We start from the raw sequence: 13,600 nt of genomic DNA, 5'->3' as shown, positions 1-13,600 counted from the left end.
CAAGGAACGCTCATGCCATTCGGGAAGAAACTTTCCCCGTGCCTATGCCAGGGACCTGGGCCAGCAGTTTCTTGTCTTTCATCTGGATTTGCCAACTGTGTGTTTCCCCTGGAAGCTTGGCACCCACAAGGGATGTTCTCCCCATGGTGCCCACAACCCCAACAAGCTGGGACTGAGAGTCTGACACAGGTAAGCTTGAGCACGAAGTCCCAGTGCTACTTTGCCTGGGGTATGTGTCCACAGGCATAGCATTTGCCCCCAAGGGTATGCAGTGTTCTTTGGGGTCCTCTCCATCCCCAGTGTTCAAATGTCCCAGCAGCGTACACTGGGAACTGATTTTTAACACGGTTTTCTTCTATAGATGGCCTTGTCTTGTCACAAGTATTGTTTCTTTAAAAAATATATTTTTATTGATTTCAGAGAGGAAGGGAGAGGGAGAGAGAGATAGAAACACCAATGCTGAGAGAGAATCATTGATCGGCTGCCTCCTGCATGCCCCACAATGGGGATCGAGCCCGTAAACCAGGCTGACCTCCTGGTTCGTAAGTCGACGCTCAACCAGTGAGCCACACCAGCCGGGCACAAGTATTGTTTCTTACTGTTTTAAAGGTGAGCTTACCAAGAGAGCAGGTGCAGCCAGTGCGCCCCAGGCAGCAAGCTCAGGGAGGCCCCTAAAAATCTCCATTATTTAAAAATTTTAAAACTATATGAACAAACTTAGAGATTCCATATTTTCAGACTAAAAACTAAGATAGCATTATTCTTAAAAGACTTCCTTTACATGATCCAATAACAAGAAAATTGCTTGGCATCTTACAAAACTTAAAATGTGATCTAATTAAGTGGTATTTTAAGAGCGTTAAAAGGCACCTGAATGTCTGTGTTTTGTCTTTAGTTGGGAGCAAGCGTGTTTCCTGTTTCTCGGCAGGGACGCGAGCAAGCAGACAGAAGACGGAGGCAGAGGAGGTGAGCGCACATTTCTTTTGGCTAAAAATAATTACATTTTCAGGCAAAGCTCTTCCTAATCCAAGTCAGAGAAGGGTTGGGTCATATAGGCAGATGACCTCGATGTCAAAGTTTTGCTTTATTTTTGGCTTAATTGATTTTATTTTAAATGTTTGAATATCATGCAAAATAAAATCAATTCTACCCCTGAAAATACTTCTAGTATGCCCGGCCCAGCGTGGTTCAGTGGTTGAGCGCCTACCTAAGAACCAGGCGGTCATGGTTGGATTCCTGGTCAGGGCACATGCCTGGTTTGAGGATTTGACCCCCAGTAGGGGGTGTGTTAGAGGCAGCTGATCAATGATTCTCATCATTGATGTTTCTCTCTCTCTCTCTCTTCCTCTCTGAAATAAATAAAAATACATTTTTTAAAATATTTCTAGTATGGAAGAAATGATGGTCTTGCAGACCTTCTCCCTCTCCCCACCCCGTCCATCTCTCCAAGGACCATCCAGAGCTAACCCTGTAACCTTTTCCGGTGATGCTGATTTACACATCATTTAACTCATTTAAACTGGAGCACGGTGCCCTGCACACAGGCATCTCTCAGAAGCTTTCTGCCCCTGGGTTTTCCGTGGAATCCGAGTGCAATCTCGTCTCACTGCCCTTCCGCTCTGATCATAGAGCGGAGAGCAGACCCTGGTGGACGTGGGAGGCTTCCCTGAGGCTCCAGTACAGGCTGAGGGGCCGAGTAGGAGGAGGGCAAGGGGGCTGAAGAGAGCGCTTTCACCAGTTCAACATTGATGTCCCAGGGTCCTGGGTGGGTCCACTGTCCTTGGAGCCGAAGTTACAGCACCAAGTGCAGATGGGAAAGTGACCATTGCATTTCTCAGCAGAAAATAGGGATCATTATTCAAGGAGGAAGAAATTTCCTGATTTAAGATGGAATTCGTAGGTAACAACTGTTTTAGTCACACTGGAGAAGCTCAATATAAACATCTTAAGTTTAAAAAAAAAGATATATAATTGGTACATGCAACAAGATCCCAAATTGTTGAATTCAGCTTCTATATATGTCTATTTCTTGGTAAGTATTCAGTCATAAATAGAAGAAACCCAAATTGAAATATACCAAAATGTTAGCAAATTTACACGTTACTTTTACCTATGTTTTTCCATTTACTGCAGTGAAAATGCACTTCTTTGGTAGTAATATGTTTATATGAAGACAAAGATAGGAGGCTATACTGAGATAACTGGCTGGTCTTTTGGAAAGAGGGTTCATTCTAGGGCTACTAACCGTGGGAAAGCAGGCGCCAGATGCCAGGAAGAATGCTTTAGCTTCAGGTTCCCAGGAAGGATGATGGAATATTTCCAAAGAGCCCTAAGTGAGTCCTCAGCTCTGAGTACAATCTGATAAGTGAGGTTTGGGCTGAAAATGAAAGTTTTATCCCCTATTTTATCCCATGGGAGAGAGAACTTGTACAGTGGCTTCATCAAGTGCTAGATGCCGTGTAAGTCCTGGGGTGCAGGGGGCTTGAGGCTGCCTGGAGCAAAGGGAAGGGTAGCTCCCAGGGTGCGGGGAAGCCCAGGGTGGGGCGGCCACTCCCGAGGGGCGGGGTGAGCCCAGCGCAGCAGCGCCAGAAGCCTGAGAGCCCCTCTGTCACCAACGCCCAGACTCCTGTGCGCCTTCTCCAAGGCGCGCTGCGTTCTTCCCGGGACCTCACATTAGCGCCATTGGATCAGTATCTGCAGCTCTCCCTCTTCTCTGCTCTGTAGCTGGGAACATGGCTGCGGCTTGGTGCATGGGCCTGACAGGAAGAGGAGCGTCATTGTGACATGGTAGATCTTGACACTGACCGTAAGGAAACTCCTCTTTAGCTCCGAGGGCAGTCTTTTCCTCCAGAGGGCTGGGAGCCCCTTTTCCCTCGGGCCCTGCCCCCACTGGGCCCTCAGAACCGCCTGTGGACTGGCTAATGCAAAAGGAGGCAGGTCATTTTCTTGTGTGAGAGGAGAATAACTGAAGATTTTAAGACATATATTCTTTATTGATTTCAGAGAGGAAGCGAGAGGGAGAGATAGAATTATCAATGATGGCCCTAGCTGGTTTGGCTTGGTGGATAAAGCATCAGCCTGCAGACTCAAGGGTCCCAGGTTCAATTCCAGTCAAGGGCACATGCCCGGGTTACAGGTTTGATCCCCAGTGGGGGGCGTGCAGGAGGCAGCCAATCAATGATTCTCTCTCATCATTGATGTTTCTATCTCTCTCTTTCCTCTCCCATCCTCTCTGAAATCAATAAAAATATATTAAAAAAAGAAAGAAATATCAATGATGAGAGAGAATCATTGATTAGCTGCCTTTTGCAGGCCCTACACAGGATTGAGCCTGCAACCTAGGCATGTACCCTGACCGGGAATCGAACCATGACCTCCTGGCTCCTAGGTCAACACTCAATGACTGAGCCATGCTGGCCAGGCGAATAACCAGAGATTTGGCTTCAGGTAATTGTCTATTAGCATTTTATGTAGGATTCCAATGGGAACAAGAAATAAACCTGTAGGATTAGCCAGGTTTCCAAATATTGAAATTGACTGTTAGTTCAGATTTTCAAAGGCCACTATTTTCCCTCCCCACCCACCCCCCACCCCCGTCCGTCTTTAATTTTGCCTGTTCCTAGCGCTTCGCTAACTATAGGATGGAATCCCTGATGCTTCCGGCGGCTGTGCTTTATTAGTAAGAGACGGCGCTTTGGTATGAGATTGCATTTTATTATTTCCTTCAGCTCGACATGTACCTGATATTGGAGGGCCTCCCTATGGGTTCGGATTGAGACACACAGCAAATGGTGTGGTTTGATTGCGGTGTGGACCCGTTTCCCTGCAGCCAGATGCGCAGCCCTGTGCAGGCGGAAGGACAGTGTGGAGTTGCCTCGTTCTGAAGGTGGTGCTGGCGTCCATGGCCCAAATTACTGCTTTTGTTTGCATCACCGAACGCCTGAGGCAGTTGCTGTTTTGACTTGAGGTGCCCGTTTCCACGAGATCAGTAGGCATTTAGCACGGCTACCCTGGCCTCTTGGCACAGAGGGTCTAGTTTGCCATCACCTCCTAGGGAAACAGATAGACTTTTCTTGTGACCAGCTTTATATGCAATTTAATGTCACATAAGACACACGTATGGCTTCCAATAGGAGAGCATTTTCTAAGTACACGGGCACGGCACTGCTTAGTTGGTCTGCATTAGTGGATTGCAAAAGTGTTTACTTCTGAGCAGAGTGAGGTATGCCTGATGCCAGCCTGCCAGGCCAGCAGCTCGCCAGTGCAAAGAAATCCTTAGAGTATCGCTGACAGACTGTACGACTGGCATATCAACTCTGTCTTATGAAGCCTAGACAGAATAGTCAAATGAAACAAAATTTGTTCTGAAGATAACATAATAAAACACACATTGTTAAAATGCACCCCCAACAATCAATTATCCCTAAATTCCCATTCAGTATTTGAGGCCTAGAGCTAGAACTTCATTTCCTTTCTGCCTCTCTCTGTTCCCAGTGTTCTGGGAAGAAGCCGAGAGCACCAAGCACTTCCCTGTATGTGGTTTAGGATGCGCTCGTTCGGTGCCACAGGGCACGGGGCTTTCAGGAAGAGTGTGAGACTCCGAAAGAAGCCCGAGGGCTGGATCTGGGCACACACACGGACCCCTTCAGCTGGAAGCTGAGGGCACTTGAGAGAAGGCCACGCTGCGGGGCGGGTGGGCTGGGGTGGGGGAGAGGTTACCGAATTCCAAGTCTTTGATGTTGCAGTGGAAGACAACTTCTTCGTTCACCTTGAGCTCCACCACATTCCAGTCCTCCATCTTCTCTAAAGTGACCAGGTGTCCGTCTGCAGCCAGCACAGCTGCAAGAGAGAGAAAGGGGTGTGGTGGCAGGCAGACTGCCGATGGCCGTGGCATGCAGATGTCCTCACGGTCACAGCAGCTGGTCTGCTCTCCAGTTGCTCATGGCTGTAACTCCGCCGTCCCGGTGGGCACCTGCCTGGCGCTGGCCCCAGATGCCCCCGCCTTCTCTGAGAGGCATAGCCCTAGGCCTGAGCGTTTCAGGATCGGTTGTGATTTGATCCAGACCCACATGATTGTGAAAATATGAGCTTTCTCTAGGAAGAGCTTTTGAGTTTTTTATAGAGACAACACTCAGTGTTTCAGAGAATTTGTGAAGTTAGGTAACTTCTGACTTTGCTGATGGAACCTGTCTGGGGCGCAATTTGACAGTACATGACAAAAACCTTAAAAGCCTCAAAAAATTAGAATTAAAAAATGATTCTAATCTCTGGCCAAGGAACTTGCACTTATAAGAAGTCTTCCTGAGGAAAAAATCAGAGTTTTGGCAACAAGATATTTCATTCTGTAGTTTTGTAATAGCAAAATACTGTGAATAACTTACATGCCCAATACTATGAATTTTTAATTGCAAGAATATTTGTAATATAAGCAAAAATGAGCCTACAGATAAACTACATATTCCACATTAATTAAAATGTATATGTAATAGAAAAAAAATACCCAGTGTTTATCTTTCTCTGATGAGATTATGAGAAGTTTTTTTCTCTTTATTCTTTTATTATGTTTTCAGATTAAAATCTTTTTAATAAAGCTAATGGACTAACCTCTTATTCTCACCTTCGGAACCTGCCTATAGGTTATCACATTCAACGGCTCCTTCCTTAGAGATCAGCTACAGAAACACTGTTAGGTTTATTCTCTGTTGGAGAAACGCAAGAGTGTGTGGGCTTAGCAGAAACAGTGCACGGAACAGCCCGGAGCTCTGTTGTTTCCCACACGTTTCTCCCCGATTTTTCGATGTGTTCCCCTCTAACCTTGGGGTGAGAGCGGGCGAGAAGTTGGGTGAGGTTGGAAAGAGAAATCGGATGGGACCATTTTTTTTAAGCCTTAGCATTTCACTCAGTCTTAGGTGGCGAAAAGCAGACAGTTGTGTCAGCTAATTGTATTTAATCACAGAGACAATTGCTTTTTCAAAGTGTTGGCGTGCCCACTTCATCTTTCAATCAGTTCAAGAACAGCAAGCCCTGACTGTGAGCATTTTAATTGTGTGATTTTAATTTCACTTCTGGAAAGGAACTTCAGAAAGTAACTCAGCGAGGATCTCCATTAACAAGACAGCGCTCCGCGGGCACCCAGTGGCGGCCCTAATTGACTTTGTGTCAGCCAACCCCATCTCCGCAGACACCGCATCGTCTTCTTCGGCATATTTATGTTATTGTGTCCAGGTCAAAGGTCTTGTTCTTACATATCTTTGGAGGAAGGCACTCAGCTTGGACCCAGGACTGGTTTAAATGAAGCAGACCACCCGGGCTGGAATGGCCAGTGGGTCGTCTAGAAAGCATAGATCTCTACAGGTTTCTGGGGACCATACCCTCTTGAGTGGGGGGAGGAAAAATGGGGGGTGTAGCTGGAGAGGGAAGGAAGAGCTCCCAGTGGGTAGATAGGAAGCAATTCAGCCTCTGTGACCTTGACTGTCCCTTGTCTGAAGATGTAGCTGGGAAGTGGAGTTCAACATGATAGAAAAATCGGGAACAAAACAGCTTCTCCGCTCCCACTCCCACTCCCGCCCCCCTTCTGGGGCTAGGAGCTAAGACCTGGGGTTTTGGGGAGGGGGCTGCAGGCTCTGGGGCTGGTCACAGCGAACACAGTGTAAGTGGGGAGGGCGCTGCAGGGGCGACCCGGGAAGCTGTGCACCTGCAGCTGCCACGGCCCTTTCCCTCGGGGGCCAGCTGACCAAGCCTGTGCAGCACGTGAGCGTGGGGTTTGTTTTGTGAGGACAGCGCACTCTTCCCGGCAGGGTGCAGCTAAGACACTGGATTTGAACCATCAGATAGTCAAGCCACCCTATGGAAGTGGGGGTGCCGACTAATGGGGTCTAAGTGACTGAAGCCCAACAAGAAGAAATCCTAAGAGAGAAATAACTCCTCACTTTACCTTCTATGTGGTCTCAAATCACGCACCCTCGCGGCCTTTAAGGGCATGCCTCTCCCTCACTGACCACAGCACCCTCCTACCCCCTCCCCACCGCCCCCAGGTGCCTGGTGTTAATGAAACTCACGGAATAAACAAGCTCACAATGGTGCTAGGCACCTCCAAGGACTGTTTTGGACCCTGAGTGACCCGAGTCTGACTTATTAAAGTGATAAGCCATCTGAGTCTAGGTCGTAAATTACTCTCAGGACACCCATCCCTTCTCCTCAGGCCAGGATGCGCTGAGCCCAGCGGGAGGGCGGCCAGTGCAGGCTTAAGGGATAAAACTCGAAGCAGCACCAGATTCCTGCAGCTCATGCAAATGCCAACTTCTCTACATGGAGGACGCATTTGTTCTGTGAACTGCCATGGGTTGTCTATTCAAAGAAAGGTCAGATAAATATACTCCACGCAACAAAGTCTCTGCAAAGGCAGTGGCTAACCTCCAGCATAAATCAGCCAGAAGCTGTAAGGCCGCCCGCAGAATGCCTGGTTCTTTGAAGTGGCACCTCATTCTTCAAGTGGGATCTGGGTAACGGAAGGGACACAAAAAGCCCCCCTCTTCTCGGTGCTGGGGGAGCGTGCACCATCTGTGAATGATTTAAACACGCTGGTTAGGAAGTCAAGGCAAACAGACCACAGGCCTGTCCCCCTTCTCTACTTATGCAGATGCAGTGCTGATGAGCGTTAGTGTGTGTAGCTAATGCAGAGGGAGGGGCGGTGGATGTCACACAGCATCCTAACTAAATAAGGCAGACTCTGGTTTGTATGGGGCAGTTTCACTTCCTTCTAGTTCCCTTCAGCGGGTCACTTGGCAAACTTAAGTACCCAGGCAAGGAGCACCATGGCCAGGGGCCTTATGTAGAACTTTTCGTTAAGCATTAGTTAGTTTAGTTTCATCAGGATTAAAGCCACAGTGCAGACATTTTTGCTGAGCTATTATAATAAAGGAAGAACAAAAAGGTTCAGATTGCTTAAGGCATAGTAAGTTCAGGAAAGATCAAATGTATTACCAAAGCCAGCAGGCTTCAGGAAATGATAACGAGCTATGATTTTTAAGGAAACACACAGAAGTCAGATGCAGGCTTTACAGAAGGGGGTCTGCAAGTGCACCACTCTGTGCCTGCTCTGGTGTTAGCGTTGAGGCTACAGTGGTCGGGGAGGGTGGGTTGGGGAGGGAGGAGGAGCAGATGCTGCCTGCCTGGCTTCGGTTGACACTCTGGCATGTGTCACTGGCCCTCAGTGAATGTTGGCTGCCAGTATAATACGAATCATCATTCAGGAATATACAAAGCTAACTTTAAAAATCAACCACCTGCTGATACCTTGCAATACTCAAGTCTCCTTCAACCATAAAAACTCTTCCCTTGATCTTCTCAGAACACTCCTCTGCTCCCCTGCTGACGGACGAGCTGCCTGTGCCCTCTGCTTCCTCTGCCCGCTCTGACCCTGTGCTCTCGGAGGTGCAGAACAGCCCGCACAGTCAAGGGCTCACCCTGTCCCTCCTACCCCTCAGGAGATGAACGCTCAGACCCATCTCCGTTATTGCTTTAAAATATTTTTTTGAAAAATACTTTACTTGATTGTCTACACACACCCTTTCCAGCATCACACGTAGTCGCTAGTAGGCTTTTCAGTGGTAAGAGCCTGTGTTCAGGTAAACCTTTGCGTTTGTAACCTCTTCATCTGCACCCCCAGGTTTTCTCAGCGATGTTTTTGAGCTGCAGCTGTTGGCCTTTGGTTGCATTGTGAGAAGTGAGGTTTGCTTTCTCTTAGGAAAACAGCAGCTCTGTAGCCTAATACGTGTTTTTCATGTGAATCCTGACAGTTTACCAAATAGCTGGTTATGGAGAAGGTGGGCAGGTAACATTTCTCCAGAAATGGTTCCTACCTTGTACATTATTTGGTTTCTTTTATTTACCTGCTTGAATACTTGAATAAACCACTCTTCAGTTTTAATCCTTTTATTTTAATCCTTTTAGATAATAAATTTGAACTGACAAATTGCACAGAAGCTCTTTGGCATTAATCTAATTTAGTGACATGATAAAAACAAAAACAAGGCTTCCCTTTACTTTGACAAAGTAATGTAATTTACCTTATTTGTCTGTATGAAATTCCAGCAGTTAATTTGAACACTTATTTATTTGATGTTTGTATTCTTAGGTCTTTAATACAGTGTTTCTACCTCTCATTTGTAATTGCATGCATTATTCTTGAAACTAGGTAAAATTCACTGAATTGTTGTATAATAAATAGCCTTTTTATTATTGCCTGTAAAAAATAAGATAAAATAAAATACTTTTACACTAAAATTTTACAGGTTATGATGCAGACCCATGACTTAAAAAACCCTTGCAAGTATAGAAATGGACAAAAATTTTAAATTATACATAATTCTTCCACCTCCTGCCCTTCGTCTTTTTCACTAGAGGTGGGATTGCAATGCATATGGAATTCAGGAACATACTGTATTCCTTGAGCACTGTGGTGTGGTGATCCAGTCCTGCCAGTATACATAGATCAGCTACATTGCATGTCATGTGACAAATGTACTGCAATTTATTCAGCCATTCTTTTTTCTGATTGTTTCCTATTTTTCAGTCAAGAAATCAAGAAATATAAAGGAAGAGGATGCCTTCATGTACATGTGCAAGTTTGTGTGTGTGTGTGTGTGTGTGTGTGTGTGTGTGTGTGTGTGTAAAATTGAGAAATGGCATAGCTGGATTCCACAATATATGTTAAATTTTAAGATACTGCCAAGTTGCCCTCCAGTTTACCCTCCTTCCTCAAGTCTTTGAGAACACCTTTTCCCCAGGTCCTTCATCAACTATGAATTCATCTTTTTCTAAAGGTAATTCCTACTTAACAGTTTGGTGCCCATTGGCCATTTTCTTCTTGCAATTCTCATCTCACTTGCCTCCTGTGCCTCCAGGTTCTCTCCTACATCAGCACCCACCTGGGACCACTGTCACGTCCTACTGTCTGCCCGGTTCTGTTTTGCCTTGCTTCCTCTGCAATCTCACCTCCGGCGGCTCTAGCATTCAGTTCCATGTAGGTTCATTTTAACTAATATTTCTCAATCCTTAAAACATGCCCGGCACAATTCCAGACACTGGGACATAGCAGAGAACAGAACAGAGAATAATCCCTGCTCCCTCGGAGATCAAGAGTAATACAGTCGTAGTAGGGAACTTTAACAAACCATTGATATCAATGAATAGATCTTTTGAACAGAAAATCAACAAGGAAACAGCAGCCTTAAATAACACACTAGATCAGATGGACTTAATTTATATATTCAGGGCATTTCACCCCAAAGCTGCAAAAATACATTCTTTTCAAGTACACATAGAACATTTTCAAGGAGAGACCACACATTAGGACACAAAACAAGGCTTAGTAAGTTTAAGAGGATTGAAATAATATCAAGTATCTTCTCTGACTACAACAGTAAGAAACTAGAAATCAATTACAATAAAAAAACTGAAAATATCTGATAAATTTCTTATCCTTCATTTCATTTAGCTCTTCTTCTGGAGAATTCTCTTGTTCTTTCATTTTGGGCTCATTTTTTAATCTCCCCATTTTGGCTGCCTGTTTGGGTTTGAGTCTCTGTATTAGGTAGATCAGCTAGGAGTCCCAATCTCTGGTGCAGGACAATGTCAGGCACTGTGACTGGCCCTGAGCACTGTTTGGAGCTATCAGGAATCCACAGCTTGTGCCTCCCTCTGCTGGGCTGGGTGCCTTTGGAAAGGACCAAGAGGTGCATCAAAGTCTGCTTTTCCAACCCCCAGGTCCAGGAAGAGATCAGACAAAGGCTCAAAGCCTCCAGAGATCAACCTCTGCCTGTGGTCTGATTGTTATTTTCAGTCTTAATTTGTCTCAGGCTATAGACCACAGCAAGACATAGACTCTACTACAGGGTGGGTGAGAGGTTTTCCAACAGGGAGGGGCAATTGCTTCCCTCCCAGGCAAAAGCTGCCTGGATGGAGAATGTCTTCTCTAGAAAGATGTCCTCTGCAGAATGAGGGAATGACTCAGCACAGGAAACTGAGCAGCTGCCTTCTGAGCTCTAACCCCAGAGCCTCCAACCCTGCATTCTCCTCACACAGCTCTAGTCCACTCTGCCCGCCTCTGCCAGAGCCCAAAGTGAGTTGCTGCTTTTCCAGCCATCTCTCCTTAGCAGACAGCAACCCTGCTGCTTTCCACAGCCAGATGTTATGTGGGCACCTTTCTCAGTTCTGGTGGTTTCTCAGCTCTGGAGCCAAGCTTGGGGTTTAGACTCCAGAGTTCTCAATGGGAACCCCTGATAGCTGAGATATCCCTCCAGAACTCCAGCTGCTGTCTGTGGGAGCCCGGCCACTCTCTTGAGCCTCAGCACTTTCTACCAGTCTCTATGTGGTCTCCACTTCCAGTCCTTGTTATCAGAGTTCTCTCCAGCTACTCTTCAGTTGATTATTCAGGATGTTTTTTCTGTATTGTAGTTGTAATTCCAGTTTGGTCCTGGGAGAGTGTCAATGTAGCTCTACTTAATCCATCACCATTTTAGAACTCCCCCGGCCCCATGACTATCTTTTTCCTATATTTTTGTATTCATATTTCACTATCTTTTCTTTCCTTCTTAAAGAAGTTCATTTGTCATCTCTTGTAATATTTATTTAGTGGTGATGAACTACTTATGTTATTTAATGTCGAGGAAACTCTTTATCTCTCCTTTGATTGATTCTAAATGATAGCCTTGCTGGGTGGAGCAATCTTGGTTGTAGGTCTTAGCCTTTCATCACTTTGAATATTTCATGCCAATCCCTCTGGCCTGCAAAGCTTCTGTTGAGAAGTCAGCTGACAGTCTTATGAGAGCTCCCTTGTAGGAAACTACTTTTATTTCTTGCTACTTTTAAGATTCTCTCTTTGTCTTTCACCTTTGGCATTTTAATTATGATGTGTATTGGTGTGGGCCTCTTTGGATCTTGTTTGAGATTCTCCGTGCTTCCTGAACTTGTATTGCCATTTACTTCACCAGGTTAGGAAAGTTTTTGGTTATTATCTTCACCTATAGGTTTTCTTTCTTCTCCTTCTGGTACCCCTATGATATGTTATCTTGCTTAATATTGTCCAAAACATCCTTTAAACTGTCTCATTTTAAAATTTCTTTTTCCTTTTGGCTGATCCAATTGAGGGTTTTCTGTTACCCTGTTATCCAGATCACTGATTTGATCCTCTGCTTCATCTAATCTGTTGTAGATTTTCTCTAATGTATTTTTCATTTTAGTTATTGTAGTCTTTACTTCTGATTCTTTTGTAATGTTTTTTTTTATCTCTTTGTTGAGTTCTCACAAAGTTCATCTATTCTTCCCCTAAGTTCACTGAGCATCCTTATAACCAGTGTTTTAAACACTGTATTTAGTCAATTACTTGTATCCATTTTGTTTAGTTCTTTTTTTGGAGTTTTGTCTTATTGTCCATTTGTGTTATGATTCTCCATCTTCCAATTTTGGCTGCCTTTCTGTGTTTGAATCTTTGTGCTACATAGATCTGCTGTATCTACCAGTGTTGGCAGAGTGGCCTTATGTAGTAGGTGTCCTGTGTGGCATATTTGTGCAGTCTCCCTGACCATGTAGGGTATGTCTTGTGTGCCGTGTGTGCCCTCTTATTCTAGCTAAGCTTGATTACTGTTGGTACATCAGTGGGTGGGACTGACGCCAAGGCTTACTGACTACAAGAGCTGGCTGTAACTATAGCAAGAAAGCTGTTGTATGGAGGCTGACCCCCATAGAGCAGGAGTTACTTTCATAGGGCTCTGGTGTCAATTGAATTCATCCTTCAAGTATTTTGTTTGTGGAGCTGTTTGGGTGGTGCTCTGGTGAGGTCTGAAGATAGCCAGTAGGTATATTGGTTCTGCAGCCTCTTTGGAAGGGTTATAGTGCAGGCCAGGGGAATGGTCACTTGTGCCAGCTTGGAGTCACCTGGTGGGAGCTACAAAGTAATATGCATTTGGTTGCCAATTGTGTTGAGTTTGGAGGTGCTTGGGGGAGGCCATGCTGTGGACTGAGGCCAGCTGCAACTAATTCCAGGAGATGTGAGCTGAGGTCAGCTGCATTTGGGCCCAGCTTGTGATCATTTAATTAAGGCTACTTTCCAAGTCACCACTGGCCACAGCTTTGCCAGCCTTGGGGCCAACCTCATGGTGTTATAATGCAAGTTGAGATCTGTCAGTGCTTGTGCCAGGCTTAGGGCTACTCAGCAAGAGGTGCAGCTGCTTGCTGCTTATGTGGGGTGTGTAGACCTCTGAAAGATTTTAGGACAATCCCAGCATGAGATGATGCAGACCACTGTGTTCAAAAGCCACTGGAAGCTGTGCAGGTTGAGCACACAACTTGGGTGGAGCTGGGTCTCAGGGAACCATCGGGGGAACAGTGTTAGTTACATTAATGGAGAGGACAGATTTGGCACCTGCCTGCACCAGGGCAAGCTGAGTGCTGGGAGGGCTCAACAAAGAAACAATGGCACCTACCAGCACTTTTAGGGAGAGAGCTGCCCTGAACCCAGCTCCTCCAGCCCTCACCCTGAAGCTAGTCAATTTAGTTCCTCTTTGTAGGTCCCTGGCACATTTTGAGCTGTTTTCCCTAC

General features: G+C 45.7%; 1 protein-coding gene across 1 annotated transcript in view; it reads right to left on the bottom strand.

Annotated features, from left to right (window-relative positions):
* Positions 1 to 3,985: 3,985 nt before the first annotated feature.
* Positions 3,986 to 13,600, bottom strand: part of LOC102766596 (chromosome unknown open reading frame, human C10orf53) — a 17,858-nt gene continuing 8,243 nt past the window's right edge. The window contains exons 2-3 of the mRNA XM_006757133.1: positions 4,720 to 4,839; positions 3,986 to 4,050 (exon numbers count right to left, since the gene is read on the bottom strand). Of these exons, the coding sequence (XP_006757196.1) occupies positions 3,986 to 4,050; positions 4,720 to 4,839 (185 nt within the window). The remainder of the gene's footprint in view (positions 4,051 to 4,719; positions 4,840 to 13,600) is intronic.

The sequence above is a fragment of the Myotis davidii genome, unplaced genomic scaffold (genome assembly GCF_000327345.1).
Source record: "Myotis davidii unplaced genomic scaffold, ASM32734v1 scaffold854, whole genome shotgun sequence".
NCBI classification, from domain to species: domain Eukaryota; kingdom Metazoa; phylum Chordata; class Mammalia; order Chiroptera; family Vespertilionidae; genus Myotis; species Myotis davidii.
The sequence above is the reverse complement of the archived record's forward strand: the minus strand, read 5'-3'. Positions and strand labels throughout refer to the sequence as shown.